We start from the raw sequence: 18393 nt of genomic DNA on the forward strand, positions 1-18393 counted from the left end.
GAAGTAACTTCCGGAATGCCTGCCCCGGCCCTGTTGCTCGCTCGCTCACCCCCACCCGTCCAGAAGCAGCTCCATCGCTCGCTCCCCCTGCCCGTCCACACTATCCTAGCCCAATTCGGTGTCAAGTCCCATACCTGGGAGTGGAGGTGGTGAACGGAGAAGCATGGAGAGGTCTAGCGGCACAATCCACCAGACAGCAGCTACAAGCTCAGGGGTTTTCTCCTGGATTCCTCTCTGTCCTACGTCCTCCGATCTCCCAAAGTTCTTTTCCCAGCGTGTGATAGCTTTTTCCTGGATTCCCCTCTGTCTTGCTGCCTCTAATCTCCCAAAGTTCTTTCCCCAGATCTTTCTACTGGATTCCCCTCTCTCCTGCCTCCTCCGATCTACCAAAGTTGTTTCCCCAGCGTGTGATAGCTTTCTACTGGATTCCCCTCTCTCCTGCCTTTTCAGATCTCCCAAAGTTCTTTTCCCAGCATGTGATAGCTTTTTCCTGGATTCCCCTCTGTCTTGCTGCCTCTAATCTCCCAAAGTTCTTTCCCCAGATCTTTCTACTGGATTCCCCTCTGTCCTGCCTTCTCCGATCTCCCTTAATCCTCCAGTTGTCTATTTTTCTTCCCCCCCTCCTTCAGAGGAGTCCCAACTTTTTTTGCCACATGGCTTGGGGGTGGTGGTCATGTGACTGAGAGTGCATGAGTGATGTCAAGTCCATACCGGCCGGGCAGGGGTGGGTTTCGACCGGTTCGCACCGGTCCCTGTGATCCGGTTGGTCGCCGAACTCGGAAGTAAGTAACTTCCGGGAACGGCGAAGCCCCCCCCGCACCCGCGCGCGCCCGCACACCCGCGCCCACTCCTTACCCGGTTTTTACGAATTCTGCGCTTCCACGCATGCGCAGAACGCATACAGCGCCTGCGCGATCCTCCAGGAGCAGCTGGAGCATCGCGCAGACGCTACTATGCATGCGCGTGCTGTGCGCGAGGACGCCGCCGGCCTCGTTCCAACCGAACCGGTTGGAACGGGGCGAGAAACCCACCCCTGCGGCCGGGTCACATGACTGCCAAGCCATGCCCACAAAATAGGCCATACCCACAGAATAGGTTCTAAAAAAAATTTGAAACCCACCATTGTTACACATTTCCATATTTTCTCATCATATTAGATTTTTAAATACTGTTGAGTTTCCATCTCTACTTCACCTTTGTGAAGCATTTGTTCCTCCTCAAAGTGATAGAAAATAAAAATAACTCCAGTACACAAATTGGCAGCCATTTCCATCTAACTGTCATATGTAAGTGATTTGGAAGCAGTTGTTCTTATAATTTGACTGTACAATTTTAAATGGAAGAGTGCTTCTGCTAATGGAGCAGGGAGTAGCTGCTCAGCCAAAAAGCTGAATCATCACAGTAGGAAGGAAGAAAGCGCCTTAGTTTTCTGTCCTGCTGCAAAGTAAATTGTTGAGACTACAAGAACAGGTTGGACTGTTATTATGTGCAATCATGGAGTTAAGTGAGGTTAAAGATTTCAGGATTCTGAAGGTTAACCATGACAGCAAAATCAACATTTATACTTTTCTTATACTAGTCCAACCATATTGCAGAAACAGTCTTGGATATTATTAATTCCCACCACCACCAAAAAGCCTTAGCTCAAAATGGCTTATTCTCTTAGCACAGTACAATCAGACTCTAGCATTTTAGCTTCTATACTCTATTGCAGTGATGGCGAACCTATGACACGCGTGTCAGTGCTGACACGCGTAGCCATTTCGGGTGACACGCACATGCTCCCCAAACTTGTTTCAGTGGCAGCTCTCAGCCTGGGCGGCAGCGTCACGCAGGCTGTTGAAGGAGGAGGAGGAGGAGGAGGAGGGAACCAACCAAAGAGAGGCTTTTACCGGGGCTGCGCCCCACAGCCAGGATCGTCCTTGCGCCTCAAGCCGCGTTTCTTCCTGCAAAGCCCTTCGGGCAACCCGAGAGTTCCGCTTGACGCCAGAAGGGCTTTGCAGGAAGAAACGCGGCTTGAGGCGCCAGGACGGTCCTGGCTGTGGGGCGCAGACTCGGTAAAAGCTCTCTTTGGTTCCCTCCTCCTCCCCCTCCTTCCACAGCCTGTGTGACGCTGCCGCCCAGGCTGAGAGCTGCCGCTGCCGCTGCTGCACAACTGAGGGAGGGAGAGGGAAAGCAGAGGTAGCCTCAAATTCCACCGTTGGGACAGGGGAAAGGGCTTGTCCCTCAAGAGTGGGGGGGGGATAGAGGTGGGAAGAAGGGGCCCGGCCTGTCCCCAGCGCCCCCCACAGACGGATTACGGATCGAACGCTTCTCTCTCTGCAGCCTTTTTCTGCAAGTCCCAGCTACTCAGCGGGGCGTCATCATTTCCGGGGGGTTGCAGTTTTCCAGCTCAGATATCAGGATCCGCCGGGATTAAGTGGGAGAAAACGCCGCTGGCTGAGCGGAACAAACACATCCAAAGGTTAATCTTATTTTACGAAAACACAACTTCCAAAAGTCGATCGTGGCCTCCATCAAGAAGCTCTTCCCCCACCCCCCACCCATTCTGGGGTCTTGGTGTCCCTCGGCTAAGATCCCCCCCCCCGAAAGCAGAACGGGGGCAGCCCTCCTGTAATTCTGGCTGGGTTAAAGAGCAGGGATGGAGGAGCCATATCACACCTTCATTCAAAGGGTGGGGAGGGGGAGGCCCGATAAAGTCCCTCCCTTGGGGTGTCTGAAGTCCCAGCTGAAGCAGCCGAAGGAAAAAGGATAAGCATCCGTCGCTGCCCAATGGCGCTTGGGGTAACCCCGCTGGGCAGAGCCAGTCGAGGCTCATCCTGCAAATGAGGGTTTCCTTTGGGGAGGGCCAGGTGGTTTCAAGCACCCCAAACAGCCAATCTCTCTCTCTCCGTCCCCCCTCCTTTGCTCCTGGGGCTGCAGAACTTTCCATGGGCTCAACAGTAATTGAGTAAAATTCTAAGCCACTGCAGTAGCTGCTTTTTGGTTTTATTTTTTTTAATATTTATCAGTCTCTCTTTTAGTTGAAGAGTTGAAGTCCACAAGGCTTAAAGCTGTCAGGTTTGAAGACCCCTGGGGTTTTTTTCCTAAAGGGTTAGGGGTGCAAGGTTCTTGTAACTTGACAGCTTTAAGACTTGCACGCTTCAATGCCAGAGTTTCTGAGCCAACATTTTGGTTGCTAAGCAGGACCGTTGGTAAGTGATACTGATAATAATATCAAGGGCAACATACGAAATCGACTGATGAACAAAGAAGTTACTAAGCAGCTATGTTAAATAATTTGTTTTTGGTTTATTAAATACAATTATATTGCAATTATATATTTTTGTAGTTTAAACTATAAATTGCGCAAAATTATGTTTTTGTCGAAGTGACACACAACGCGAGTTATGCTCGATTTTTTGCCGATTTTTGACACACCACGCCAAAAAGGTTGCCCATCACTGCTCTATTGGCTCTGTCCTTTCTTATGGTAGTCTCCATTTCTGCCTCCAAGAATAGGAGATCTGCAGTTTGTACTATTGCATGTGTGTGTGTGTGTGTGTGTGTGTGTGTAGGTAGGTAGGGTGTACACAAATCCACACCTATACCCACCACACTCACACACATGGTTCCAGGGTTCCTGTGATATCTTATTTGCATTTCTGCTTCAAAGCCAAACTTAAACTAAGTTCTGGCTGGATTTCCAAAATTTCAAAATGGCAGAACAATTTTAACATTTGACAGGCTGAGCCCCTTAGGGTAGAGGATTGGTTTCCCCAACCTCCTTCCAACCTCCCAACCTCCCCCTTTCCCCATTTTTTCATCCCACTAGTTGGCAAGCTGTCCTCATATTAAGTTTTGGGGTTGGGCTGTCAGATATATTATGGTGTTTTTTGTTTTTGTTTCACCCCAAAAGCACAAGTGTGGCAATGCAAAGGGAGAGGGCAAGCCACTTTTGGTAATTTCTCAGCTAGTTGGAAGGGGTGGATGGGTTGCTGCCTGGCGTTGCTAACAAATATGGTAAAGATTCTTGTGACCTAAGATCTGAGGGTCTGATGTGAAACTGGGTGAATGAAATGTGTGGGTGCAAAAGTGTCAAGAGGGATCATGAGTGTTTCAAGTGTGGTTGTTTTTAACACATCTTATTCCATTTAATCCCAATGGTGTATTTGTGTGATCAGATGCATTACATTTATAGTGGATTTTGAACCGAGTTGTGTATGATGGAAAGGTCAAAATCTCTGAAAAACTGGCTTCTTCCAGTTTTCTGGTGAAGGATTCATTATCAGACTAATTCTGATAGCCTGAATTGAGAAGAGAAGAAGTTGAGGCTTGTTGTGGCCATTTTCTATATTCTAAAATTGGAAATGCTTTTCACATATAGACAGCCATAAATTAAATGCAAGAGGATAAAAATTTGCCAGTGTTAGTCATCATCAGACAAAAATAGATTGTTGCAATAGTGAAAATATACTTTATGTATTTCAGAGTTTGCCTGCTTCTTGATGTTGTCTGTCCTTGGTTTTTTTTTTTTCTTGCAGGCATTTCATTAACATGTTACCTGGTCTGATAATCTCTAAGAAGAAAAATAAGCTTAGAGAGCCCGAAACCCCCACAGAACTAAGTAGATTAACACATATTTTGCCTTAAATTTCACTATCAACAAAAACTTCAAAAGAATTGGATGCACCCTTCTGTATGTAGGTCTCCATAATGACACAGCATTCAGACATGTAAGTGCTAAAGCTACTAGACATCATGTGATTAAGAAGCAGAAAACTGGCTTTACTTGATGAGTGCCTTGAGAGGAAACAGCATCCTGAATGGGTACAAAATAACCAAATGTACTGTTTCCTTGGGAAACATTTATCTCAAGCACTACGTTTGGCACAACCAATGTTCAGTATCTTGACTGCTTCTATCTTAGCAGCAATTAAAACCAAAGGAATAAATTTTGTGATTCAGCAAAGGAGCCAGTTATACAGGACCTGGCCTCCACCCTGGTCACTGGAGCTGTGATAGCCATCTGGTTGGACGTTTAATCTGGATTCCTGTTCCAAGAAAGGAAGTGGATGCAGTGACCTAAACGGCACTTTCCAACTCCCATAAGCTTACATAAGGAGACCTATAGAATTTTCCACTGAGATTTATCTATCAAGGAGATTTGAGATGTAAACCCAAGAAGGCTTATTACCTGAGTTTTTAATCTTCATTTAATTTTTCAGCATATTTATTCACTCATTTTTTTTTAAAAAAATAAGATTATTTAGATACCTGAAAACCTGAGCTGTTAATGGAAAGAAGGCTGTTAGTACCGAAAAGCTTTGGGACTCAAAGAAATTACACAGAATGTTCAACTTTCAGGATTATTTTATACATAATGAAAGCCCTTTCATGGAAAGCAACTCTTGCAGCTACTGTAACTCATTCTTTCATTTAGTTTGCAATATATGAAACATATTGAACAGTGACATGCAGTCAGGGGAGGCAGGGCCTCACCACTGTCATCATGAAAAAAAAAAATTAAAGGAAAAAGGCTGAGGTAGTTGCTGCCAGAGTCACAGTGGATGACTCTGCTCAGTGCTTAACTGTTTTAAAAAGCCTCTAAAAAAAGTGCCCTCTGCAGGAGGAGGCGAGAGAACCACGCCCCCCCTCCCCTCTATTCTTTTCCTCAGTTCCCACGCCCCAGCGGGTCTGCACAAGTTCCTTGCCTAGTTAAGCGCACCTTGGATCCCAGCCCCGGGGCACCTTTCCATGGTTGGAGAGCTCCTGCTCTCCCCACAAAAGGCAGCCTCGCTGCCGCCTCTCTCTATTCCCTTTGCCCGCTGTCAGTTAAGAACAAAGCCCACGGTGGGGAAGCTGCTTGTTTGTCTGTCTGGGATTCTTTGGTTGGTGTGTGTGTGTGTGTGTGTGTGTGTGTGTGTGTGTGTATGGCAGACATACCGCCGGGAGCGGCCAAAAGCCTCTTTCTTGACAGCGGCCAAAAGCCGCTTTCTTTCTTTTTGCCTTACCAGCCATAAACCTCACCGCACGTCACTGATATTGAATGTCCCCAACCCAGAGAAACCATGCTCCATAGATGTTTCCCTGACTCCATAGGAATGCAGCTTATTTGATCTTCATGGATTTGGCTATGAATTGATGTCATCTGCAAATATTGTATGAAGCAACTCTTGGGAAAAATACCAAAATATATTTAAAAGGTAAGATGTGTGTGTGTGTGTGTTCCAAGTAACACCCCAAACAGAAGAAGACTCTGAGGCTTGAAGTTCCTCAAAGTTCCATTTTATTAGAGATGTCATATTGGCACATCTGGGAAAACCAGAATCTGATTGCTTTCAGGTTTTCCCCACCCAAGTGAAAGTCCAAGCCCCTGCCCCAGCATCCACATGCCCCTCACATGGCCCAATCAGGCCCCGTCCCAACTGGAGATGTCTCCCACTCATACCTCTCCAGGTGTAGGACTAGATCTCCTTGTCTCTCTGAGAAAGGAATTTTATTATGATTATATACTGTATCTCCCATACTCCCATACTCCATATAATCCCCCTTCTCATTTTCCCACAGCACTGAATGTGGCAGACTGGAAGGCCCAATGCAAAAGATGGCTTCCAGGCCTGACTCTGTGTGTGTGTGTGTGTGTGTGTGTGTGTGTGTGTGTGTGTGTGTGAGAGAGAGAGAGAGAGAGAGAGAGAGAGAGAGAGAGAGAGATGGGGGGGAGGGAGGGAGTCAATTATATGTGACTAAAATTCCATGGACAGTATGTACTTAAATAAGAACTAAAGAACTGAGGGTCTGATTCCCCACTGCCATTCAAGTGAAGAAAGTAAAGATCTCTCCATCATCTTAGTGTGGTAGTGAATTCACTACCAATTTTAATTAACAGAGATGCAATTCTAATTCCTTCTTGTAATGATGCTAATATCCACCATTGATCAATACTCTTCTATCCTACCTTGGGCTGGTGGTAATGCTCCATAGCCATGGTGATGACATTGAGGCCAATCACACCTGTGATGAATAAATCCAGGTAATGGGTGGTGCACATTTGGTGAATCAGAAGTCGGAAGCGAGAATAATCAGAGTAGTACGGTTTACACTGTGCTTCTGAAAAGGAAAAAAAAGTAAAGAAGCAGTTCAGAAAACGATCTCTTTTTCTCAAGGCTGGGTTCAGCACTGGCTTTCAGATTCATTCAGGTAAGTCCCCCCCCCCCCTCCGCGCACAGGAGTGGGTTAGGGCAAATGTGTTACAAACTACTGTAATTAATGCACAGCAAGGCAGTACATTCATATACCTGTCTGAGCAATTCCAATAACACATGCACAACAGCCAGGCTTCTGTGACTAGCTATAAGGTGAGTGCAGAATAGATTCATTTTGGGTTTCAAAATAATTTTAGAAAAAGATTACATTTTCTTTTTAATTGCTGTAGAGGAAAAAAGAACTACCAGACTTGGAAGCCTGTGACCTATCTATTATACATAATGACAGCAGCTTGACATATACTAGCATGCAATATTGAAAACCGTAAAAATCTTAGGAAAACTCTTGGGATCAGAGTTTGGGGCAATTTGGAGACAAAGCCTCTTGACAATAGTAGAGGACGGTAATCGTGCATGTAGAGTTCATTCATGACATATTTGGGGTAGAAATGCTGTGACGGAATGCTTGCATATCTGTGACATTCGTTTTCTGTTCTACAATGTCCAGATAACATGGAACCTTGTGTATGTCAAACTTGTGCTTTACAGTATAGCCAGTGAACAGATAAAAGGATACTGTGTGGGGTAGCATTTTGCAGTAAAATACTGAAACTTAAAAGGGATAAGGAGATACACATTTGTAAAATATCTGGGGGAAAAACACCTCACAGAGCATTTCAAAGTACATGCTTAAGGAGTAGAGGAAAAAAAGTGGAAACACCTTGTTCACGATTTCAGGAAAAGAGTTTATGAAAAAAAAGAGTGTATGGATGCTCAGAATTAAATGATCTTCCGTTTAAGTGTGATTGCTAAAATGCAGCCGTTCCGGTTAATCTCTTGGTGTTTGGCTGCATCAGGAATGACACTTTCTCTTTAGACCCTGAATGTTCCAGCAGATAAACTCATTATACATCTAATCTCTAATGAGGAAATGTCAAGTCTATAATTCGGGGCAATTTTCAAAGAGGCATTATAATGCAACATTAAATGAAAAGGACTGCTTTGAAGATGTCAGAGATAACATTATTCCTGCGATTAAACGATCAACTGGTTATGAACGTGACTGAGCCAAGGGAATTAAATGGTATGGTATTTAGCAACACTGAGCAAATATTAAAATTCATTTGCAGGATGGGGGAAGTATGGCTCTTTTTGATGATAAAGAAAAGCTAAATTTAGGAGTTAGCAGTTTTATATGTAGAGGTCATCTAGCTTGTCTCCTAGGTACTGAAATGTTGATGTTCTGATTCCATCTCAGGGACTGATGGGACTCAGTGGTCCTTTTGCATGGTAGAAGCATGGTTTTGTTTCTGCCTGCAAACCTCAAGTAAATCACAGCTCCACATATAAACACCCTTCCACATAAATAAACGATTTGTGTTATCTTTCCTCCTTATTTGATATGAAAGATGTGCATGATATTTGTGAAGTTCTCAGGAATCATCACATTATGTCAGGAATGATAGCACAAATATTTTCCCCTGAGTAAAATGATTGTTTAGATACGTAAGGGGCTGAGTATAGGGTTATTTCTGCAGGCGGGGATGACACTGCACATCTCTTACTTGCTGAAGAGAAAAAAATATCTTCTCAAGACTCTACTTTTTTGGAACTGACGACAAGAAGAAAAGTGTTGTACTGTACTCTGTGAGTTTTCTTCAAGGGACCCTAAATATTTGCACCAGTTTTCCAAAATAAGACACAGCAGAGACAACTTGCTGCTAGTCAATATGCTGTCTAATCCTGAGTGCCATGTTATAATAAGGAAATTGAGACATCTTAAGATAAATTTGAATGTTCAATACATTTCTAAAAAGAACAACAAAAATCTAGACAGGTTGGTAGCTGGCTAAATCACAACTTTCATAAGAACTGTAACATTCTGCATAAATATCCATAAAAACAGAGATATCTCAATGGCATTATGCAAAACTCTGAAGAGGAAATTAACTAAAATGTCTGAATAAAATTAAGTTATGAACTGGGGCCCTGGCTATGAACCAAGTTATAATTTCAAAGAGAAGCCCTATTCTAATTTGCTGATCTCTTATTGTTCAATGCTTATCCATAATTCACAGTCAGGCAGGGAAAAATGTCACAATTTCTGTCTTTTCTTTGGGACAATTTATTTATGAATAATTGCACTGGCATCCAAGGGTTCAGCAATGACTGGCAGATTAATTCCAAACAATAACAAAAGAGGCTGTTAATATATAGCAGGGATTTATACTGAGATTGCAAATGTTACCTGCATAGCAACAAAGCATGTGGTAGCATAATCTTATAAGCAGGGTTGCTCATTTCCCATTCCTTATGCTGTGGGTCAAGACAGACATTGTATTTAAATAAAAGCACGGGGCGGTTATTCACCTGCAGTGTGAATTCAGCTTCACAGGTTACACAACACACACACACACACACACACACACACACACACACACACACATTATATTTGTGCTGATAAATGAATAAAGGGAGACTAGTATAGATCTATTTCAAGCTATTTAGCTCTCATCAGCTAGCCATACCCTTACTGGGATTAGAACCTGTGCTGTATTTTACTGTATCCCAGTAAGGGTATGGCTAGTTGATGAGAGCTAAATAGCTTGAAATAGATTTATACTAGTCTCCCTTTATTTATTTATCAGCACAAATACAACACAAATGTAACAAAGGCAACAGTAAAAATATTGGGTTTCTGTCTGGATGGTCTCTTGTGACAAGCCGATAGACAGAGAATGGAAGCAGTGAGCTTCCTCCCATATTTGGGCATACCAGGGGTTGTGACATTAAATACATGTATGTATGTATGTATGTATGTATGTATGTATGTATGTATGTAATATTAAATGCTGAATTCCAGATCACTATCAGCCTTGTCTCTCTCATATGTCTCCTGAGGTGACAAGTTTGCTGAGTATTCTTTTCTTTCTCTTTTTCACCCCAAAATGACACGTCTCTTTTAATCTGTTTTTCCATTCACTCTTTTTGCATTTTAAAAAAAGGAAAATGTTTAGAAACACTTGCAAAACAGTTCTGAACAATGTAGATGGACGTATATCAATGATAGCTTAGGCACTGGCAATTGAGACTGATCCTGCCAGCTTTGGGCTTTTCCTTTGATACCCAAGGAAGATTGGGGTATCAATTCTCCAGATTTGGAGGAAAATGTACTTTTAAATGATAAAAAACCCTCCTGCATATTCCAACAGCCCCCTTTTCCTCCAGCACTTTGTTTAGTCTGTCTTCACCGTGCATTTGTAACTAATATCCTACCCTGTGATTCAAGGGCATTTACTATTATCTCTTTTTTGAAAGGTACAATTAAAATTATTTTGATAAATTTGTAATGCCGTAGCTTATTAAGGCTTCTGCATCTGCCAATAATGTTATTAATATGGCATTTAGTCATCCCTGCTTCTAAATCTTGCTAACCATTAGCTTTGTCATATTTCGCATTCCAATCATGCATATTAGTAGAAATTATACCTTTTACCTTGCAAAGAACCACACATAGTAACACTATGCTTCTTGTGAGTTTTAAATTAACAGCTTCTGATTTTAGGTGGGCAGGGAACCTTACTTCCAAATACCAATATTAGTTCTTTTTAGGAGATATAAAGAAGCCAGATTTATGGTTATTTGTAAATATTGGTACTTAGACACCATTTAGATACCTTAAATCCATGCCCCCCCTTTTGAAACAGCATTGTTTATACCAGTACATATATATCTTGGGAAATACAGACACCTGTTCAAATGATGAATCACACCAAATAATACAATATCACAAATACTGCTACAATACATTGGGATTAAGGATGACAGGATGCTGCAATTAGTCTGGAAGATTCTAGAAAAATTGAGATAGCATCCTGTCACTGAGAAACCAGTGGGATACGTGTGTGTTTATATGTGTGTGGGTAAAGAAGAGAAAAGGGAGGGAGGAAGATAAAATGATTGAGTAAGAACATGCATCAACTAGGAGATATCCGCCAAAAAACCCACAGTAAACACCAGATATTGGCACATGATCAAAACAGGTTTTAAATCAAGCTGCTATATTATGGTCCAGAGGAAAGGGAGTGGACATGCATTGATTTAAACCCATCCTGATTCCCTCAAAAAGTAGAATCAGAACAAAGTTGATTTTTCTATAAATAGCAAAGTATCTGCCCTGTAATCATTTACCTGCAGTTGGTTTTCAGATATTTATTCATCTTCCTAGCAGGTAATTTATCCGTTCAAATCATGTGGACAACTATATGTCAATTCCCCCCCCCCCCAATGTTCATTATTTTTATTTAATGTTCACACCGGAGAGAATTTTTAAAATGTGATCGTATTATCAATGATATATGTCCGTGCTACTACTACCGTAGCCTCCTTGTGACTGGAATATTTATGAATTAAACAAATTTATATGGCCATCCAACTCACACATAGCACCAGTGGGAAAGTATTCTTTTATTCATTATATAGCCTGAAGCCAGGAAAATTTACTCTTCCCTCTTTTCTTCCCCACAAATTTTCTAGAATGATGCTGTGAAGAGATCTGGTCTGGCAGCTGTAACCAGCTGTCTAATAGCATTGGCATTTATGTATCATTTTGAATGGCACCTGAAGTGGCTGGTTGCTTAATGTTTCACAGGCAGGGAGTTGAATGCTCCCTCAAGCTTTCATAGAACAGAGGAGAGGTCACAGGGAAGCAATATCACTAAGCAGCTGGATTTACAAACTGTCCAGGGAATATTAAGTGGAAGGTGATGTGCATGGAAGGAATGTTGACATTTAAACAAGTAGATTTATTAGTCGTTTTAGTGAATGACATTTTTAAAAAAAAGCAAAGTGGAAAATGGTTAAATTATTCCCATTGAGATTTTTAGTTATAAGAGGCAGCATCTTCCAAAAAATGAAATATCCACTCCAACCAGCAATCAACACAGAGATTATGCAAATATAAGACATACTTTCCCACATGGTACAACTTGTAAAATGCAAAAGCAAAAATAGCCAACCTGCATTTTCACGTACAAATTACTCATTTGAGTATGGAAAGCTTGCACGAGGGAATGTAGCATTCCTTGTTCCCTTGCAACACACACACACACACACACACACACACACACACACGTTTAGATGCTGTCTGTTCACAGTAATAAACACTGCAGATTACATATGATAACACTAATACTAGCAAAGAAAACACCAAGTACTGCTTTGAAAACAATACATACAAAAGCCAAGAATTATGAGATTATTTCTGAGCCTGCCATGAAGAATGGCCCTGTTTGAACCCAACACATTCAAAACATAATGAAATATATACCTAAACATAACAATGATTATTTAACCACACTGAAACTGCACATCTATGAAATGTTCTCCCAATATCTGTCCAAAAGGAGACCCAAGATTAGCCTCCCAGTCCATACAGAGAATATAGGTACACAAATACACTGGAATGAAATATAGGAAATGGTAACGTTATGGAGATTTAGGATTCATTAAAACAAGTTGGGTCAATTTTAATTAAGTCAAAATATATGGATAAACTTCTTCTTGATTATTCTTTTCATTGTTTTTTTTTAAAAAACACAATCCTAGGTGTTCTCTGAGAGCTGCATTTCAGATGAACTTGGCACGTCAGGTACAGTGATATAGGACATTCTCCTTGAAGTGGCACTGTGCCCATTTAGCTGCCAGCACCATCAAGTAATTGACCAACTTGAAAAAGGTTCCCTGCTAATTGGTTCTAGGCTGCTCAGCTCATTTGTCAAATTCATGTCATAAATCTTGTCTTTCCAAAAGTGTAAATCCTGAGCATGTTTTCTTCTCATTTAGAGCCGAGAAGATGTTCAGCTAGGATAAAGAAGGCCTTGCCATATTTATTTTATTGTTATGTGTGTCTGAGCTGTTATTTGCTTTGCTGTTGTTTGTTTATTTGTTATTGTTTTAATTGTTTTAAATTGCTTATTAGATGTTGTAAGCCACCCAAATTCTTTTGGAGTGGGAGGCTGTAATACGTACATCAAAATAATAAATTAGTACTCAGGGCTATCCTTCTTTGTCCAGATTACTTCATAAGACTAACACTCACTATATCAACTGGCTTCTAAGATAAGGCGTCAAAAATGGATCAGGAAGATAAATTCTTTCCTATGTTCTGCTCAAGGCAGGAGAATGCTCAAGCTAGTAAATTTCAATAGTGCCACTGACTACTTCCCAATTTTCTTCCTTGATACTCAACTGCATTAATATTTATTTCTGCCACAACTTTTAATGTAACCAAAGCAGCCGTTAAGGTCAACTCCACAGCAGAGCATGTGGTTGCTGGTTTCTGCATTTGTAAAATCTTCCTAAGAAATTTGGGGATTGGCTTTATTTTTAGGGGGAGGGAAATTGTATCTTTCCATCAGCACCAAATTCTGATTTGAGAATTTTTTTAAAAACGAAAATTGCAAGAAATAGTAAATTTATATGGAGTGGGGGAAAAACATCTTAAATTAAAAAAATTACAAGATTCAAAAGATAGAGGCATTCTTTCTCTTCTAAATTTCAAACTATATTACAGAGCAAGCTGTTTTGTCATGATTAAGAGATGGGCTTTGGCTTTAGGAGTTGGTGCCCAGGAAGATTTAACAGAACTTACTTTCTAAAGTGTGGTGATTGCAACCACTCCACTGTCACCCTCCTTCCATTGATATCCAATGGGATCATTTTACATTCTCCTTGTCTGAATTCCTTCTCCAAATGTGTTGGGTAGGAGACAGTTGGGGCTAGAAAGCAGGGTAGGGCTCCTGTTGCTCCCTCCCTCCATTGCCAGATGGAAGAAATTTACCCCATAATAAGTATGGCCACTCCAGTTAGCATCCCTGTTTACACATCCAGACTGTAGTCGAACTACCCATTTTTATTTCAGTACATGGATTGGAACTGAGAAATTAGTCAGCAAACAGTCTATGGATCCTTTCTCTATATAAGATGTCACATTATGAAATAAGACTGTGTAGATTTTTATTATAACTATGAAACATGTGGCTTTGGTAATACCATCCAGCTTCCGCTTTTTCCCATGCCTTACACATATTTCATGTACAGATACGATCCTTGCAGCCTCAGAGATATTGGAGAGGGATGATGGTTGCAAGATAAATCAAATTTACCCTAAGCTAATTTGAATATAAGGTATACGATATATATAAGCCACAGTGGTGCAATGGTTAGGGTGCAGTACTGCAGGCTACTTCTGCTGATCACCGCCTGCCAGCAGTTTGGCAGATCGAATCTCACCAGGCTCAAGGTTGACTCAGCTTTCCATCCTTCCGAGGTGGGTAAAATGATAACCCAGATTGTTGGGGGCAATAAACTGGCTCTAAACTCCTTAGAGAGGGCTATGAAGTGGTATATAAGTCTAGTGCTAGTCTATACCCAAGATATCTATAGGAAAAAGGCAATTAGGTCTGATATAATTAGAAGTAGAGTGATAACATTAACTCCTTCCATGCTGGATTTATTCTATTGCTTTGCTAGAAGAATTTAAGCAAATATAAACTGCCTTCTTCTAATGTGGAAGAACAGTGGGTTCAGAAATGCAAAAAAGGGGTCTCCAGTGTTAGCCTGGTGACCACCTTTCTTATGAACAATGGGATTATCTTCTAGATTCTTTAGGAGAAGGAATCATTTAAATTTCCTTAAATTTTGGCAAGAGGGGGAGATGTGAACTGTGTTTCTTTTTCTTTCTCTGCTTCTCTCCAAAGTCCAGCAGGAAAAAAAAAGGAACATGCAGAGAACCTGGAGGAAAATCATAGATACTGTAAGCTATAAATAATTATTTAGGAGAGGCAGAGCCTGTCAGATCCATAATTTTTGTATAAAGGGCCAAAGCTGTTTAAAGGTAGAACATTACAAGGCTGAGTGGCGCATATAGAATAGCTCTAAAGTAGATGACCCAGGCATCATCCAAAAATGGATTCTGAAAGCAGCAAAAGAGCATGATGTTTACAATGAGAAATAAAATTATCTGAAAACCAAGACAACATATAAATATCCCGAATTAATTGTGTCAGTGATAGGTGAAGCCTGCAGATGTTTACACCAAAACAAAGCATGCAGAGTAGAGAGTGAGCAAAGAAAGACCTTACACTACACACAGTCTAGCGAGATGGCTCAAAGAACCCATGGCCAGCCGTTAAGTCACACAGCATGAAAAGTCACGTGAGACAAAGACGGCAAGGACATCCCAGTACCTGGCACTGCACTGGCTGAGCTGTCCATTATTACATCATCCAGCATTAGATCTAGAAGAACGAAAGGTCATTAGATCACCTGAGAGGACAGGAGGCAAACCCTTCATCCCACTTTCAGCGTTCACCACTATTATGGCAAAGCAAACCAAGACCCCAATGGCTAAGGCACTTCCTATGAGATGAGATATCCAACAGAGTTTAGAAGGAAGCATTGTGCAAATGCTGGAACACATTTCTACCCCAAGGAAACAGCAAGAGATTTTTTTGGTTCAATGACCCACCAGGCTTATAAACTGAACATATTATGGACTATCCTTTATATGGTGCCTCATTCAGTCTGTGCCAACTCTTCTGGAAGATGTCCACTTCAGGAGATCTATACTAGATAGTATAGATCTCCTGAAGTGGGCATCTCTTTCTCCATTCCTGCCCCCACATCACTGCAACCTCATCACTGTTGATTCCTTGCTACTCAGATTAAAATCTTCAAGATTGCTTTTATGGGTGTGTATGAATTAATCATATTAATTCTGTTAGATATTAAGGATAAAAATAGGGCTTTAGAAATTATTTAGAGTAATGCAACTTGAAGATTTTTCTTTTATTTTCTGAAGCAGATATTCCCTCTTTCTATCAGTTGGCAGAATGCAAATTTTTATCCAGTCCTGAATCTACATCCAAATTACTGGAAAATTATACATCAGAATACATATTTTTTCCAAATTTTGTGAAGTACTTTACAAATCAAGAGAGAGAGAAAGCAAGAGAGATCTGTGCAAAAAATCATATATTAGGAAAAGGTGTGTACCTAAAACCATTATATTAAAGATCATTATTTCCAAATATTTTGTACATTAAGATATGTACAAAAATGCATGTGAAACTTTTACATATGCAAATTTTATGCACCATTCATTGCAAACAAATTCAGAAAAGAGACCAGATAAAGTTATGGATGGAAAAATAGGATTATGAACATAAACAAACATGATAATTTGTCTACTCTGAGTGATACTTGGGCATGATATATCTTTTTAATTGGGTGTTCATATGAGGTGCTCTCATTCCAGTAATACAAGCCGTGAAAACACAGAATACCTTTATCTTTGTATAATTTCTGCATTATGAGCCTTGGAATTAATAATACGTGGCATAGGACAAAAATAATTTTCTCCGCTGTGAGATAATGGTTAGCAACTACTATTAGGGGAAAAAAACTTTCACAACCTAATATAATTTTTTAGGAATCTGTAAATCAGAGAAGAAGAGGTTTACATAAATAGGAGCAGCATTTTATTTGGTAGTGATAGTATGGAAGTTCCCTACAGAGTTACTGGCTACATTCCCAAAAGACATTACATTAGGGTAAATCATGTGTGGCCAAGTTTTCTTCTGGCATCCCTCAGAGCCTTCTCCAACCAAGACTGCTGAAAACTTCCCATATAGAGGTGAGCAGCATATGAAAAAGATGAGTAAGCTATAATAGGCAGGGGTGAACTTCAAAATTTTTAGCATGAGGTTCTCTGCCCGGTTGCTGGGTTGGCATGCATGGTGGGTGTGGCCTAGTTGGCCTCCTGCACCACAGCGGGGTGTGTGTGTCATTTTTGCCCACCCCGGGCTCCAGAAGCTTTCCTCAAGCCTCTGGTAGGGGGAAAATTGCCTCCCTAGGCTCTGGGGGCCCTCTGGGAACAGGCTCATTTCCTGAATTTCTGATAGGCCCATTTTTCACCCTCCCTGAGCCTCCATGCATGCCCTGTACTTACCTGCACCCAAAACAGGCCATGTGGGCACTCCTGGGAGGGGAGTGGGCGGGTGGGCGGGGCCAGCCAGGAGTGGGATTCGGGGGTTCTCTGAACTGCACAGAATCTTAACTAGAGGTTCTCCCGAACCCCTGCAAACCCCCAGCAGCCCACCCCTGATAATAGGTATGTCACAGCCAATGTAAACTGAAATATCCCCATGTGACACATATGTGTGTAATGTGAGCTTTGCAAATTTTGAACCTTTGGCCCCTGTAAAAGGTTATGTGACCCTCAACTATTAAATGGCGGTCATCCTTAGAGTAAGCCATGATTTGGACAGGGTCTATTTTGCTATTCATAAAAGGAACCTATGACTTTATTAAGAAAGTAGAAAATGTTGTGCCTCACTGATTTTTGTATGATGTTAAAATGTAAGGTATATTACCATTCTGTTTATTTTGCAAAGTGCCATTAGATTGTGAAAGTGTTTTTCTTAAAATGAATTATTCCTCATGTGAAATTAATTTTTTTTCAAAAAATTAATTGATAATGAAAAACCATATTATTCAAAAAGCTTTCAATAAGGTTGTATTGGGGGGAAAGCAATTATATGTTCACCACATTTGTTATAGCTTTTTGTAATGAGACTCATTAGTGAGAATCAAAATTGTTAGATATACAAATGGGGACTGTAGTTTTGTTACAGTTTATACTAAATCCCTTGACTGATTAAATTGGACTACGTAATATTGATTCTCTTCACACATAATACTATGTGAACAGTAAACCAAAATTTTGTAAAAACTATGATTTCTTAACTTATAATGATCTAGTTTGCATACAGCATATCACACATAATAAGTGGGCTAGCAAATAATGTTGAGGCAAAAGGTAACAAACCATGTTATAACTAAGCATTATATATGAACCCACCATTATATTTATTACCTTTAAATATAGCTTTATTCTTCCAATTTAACTTATCAAGAGTATATTTACAATAATATGTAGTTAGATCATTTTATGTCCTGTATTATTAAGTCTATAAGTAGAATTACTGTTAAATATTACTGATAATATGAGACTGCAGATATTATTATAGTATTATAAAAATAAGAACTGTAAATAATTCTCTCAATAATGGAGTAATCATTCTTAAATCTGTAATTCATTTGTCTGCTTTAGCTCTAGTTGCATTTTTCAATGTGGACAAATACC

At 40.7% G+C, this 18393-nt stretch overlaps 1 protein-coding gene across 1 annotated transcript in view; it reads right to left on the reverse strand.

Moving 5' to 3' along the window:
• CACNA1G (calcium voltage-gated channel subunit alpha1 G) overlaps positions 1-18393 on the reverse strand; it is a 484357-nt gene that overhangs the window by 47852 nt on the left and 418112 nt on the right. Inside the window, exon 26 of the mRNA XM_032212057.1 lies at positions 6938-7089. Within this exon, the coding sequence (XP_032067948.1) occupies positions 6938-7089 (152 nt within the window). The remainder of the gene's footprint in view (positions 1-6937; positions 7090-18393) is intronic.

The sequence above is a fragment of the Thamnophis elegans genome, chromosome 2, assembly GCF_009769535.1.
Source record: "Thamnophis elegans isolate rThaEle1 chromosome 2, rThaEle1.pri, whole genome shotgun sequence".
Classification (NCBI taxonomy): Eukaryota; Metazoa; Chordata; class Lepidosauria; order Squamata; family Colubridae; genus Thamnophis; species Thamnophis elegans.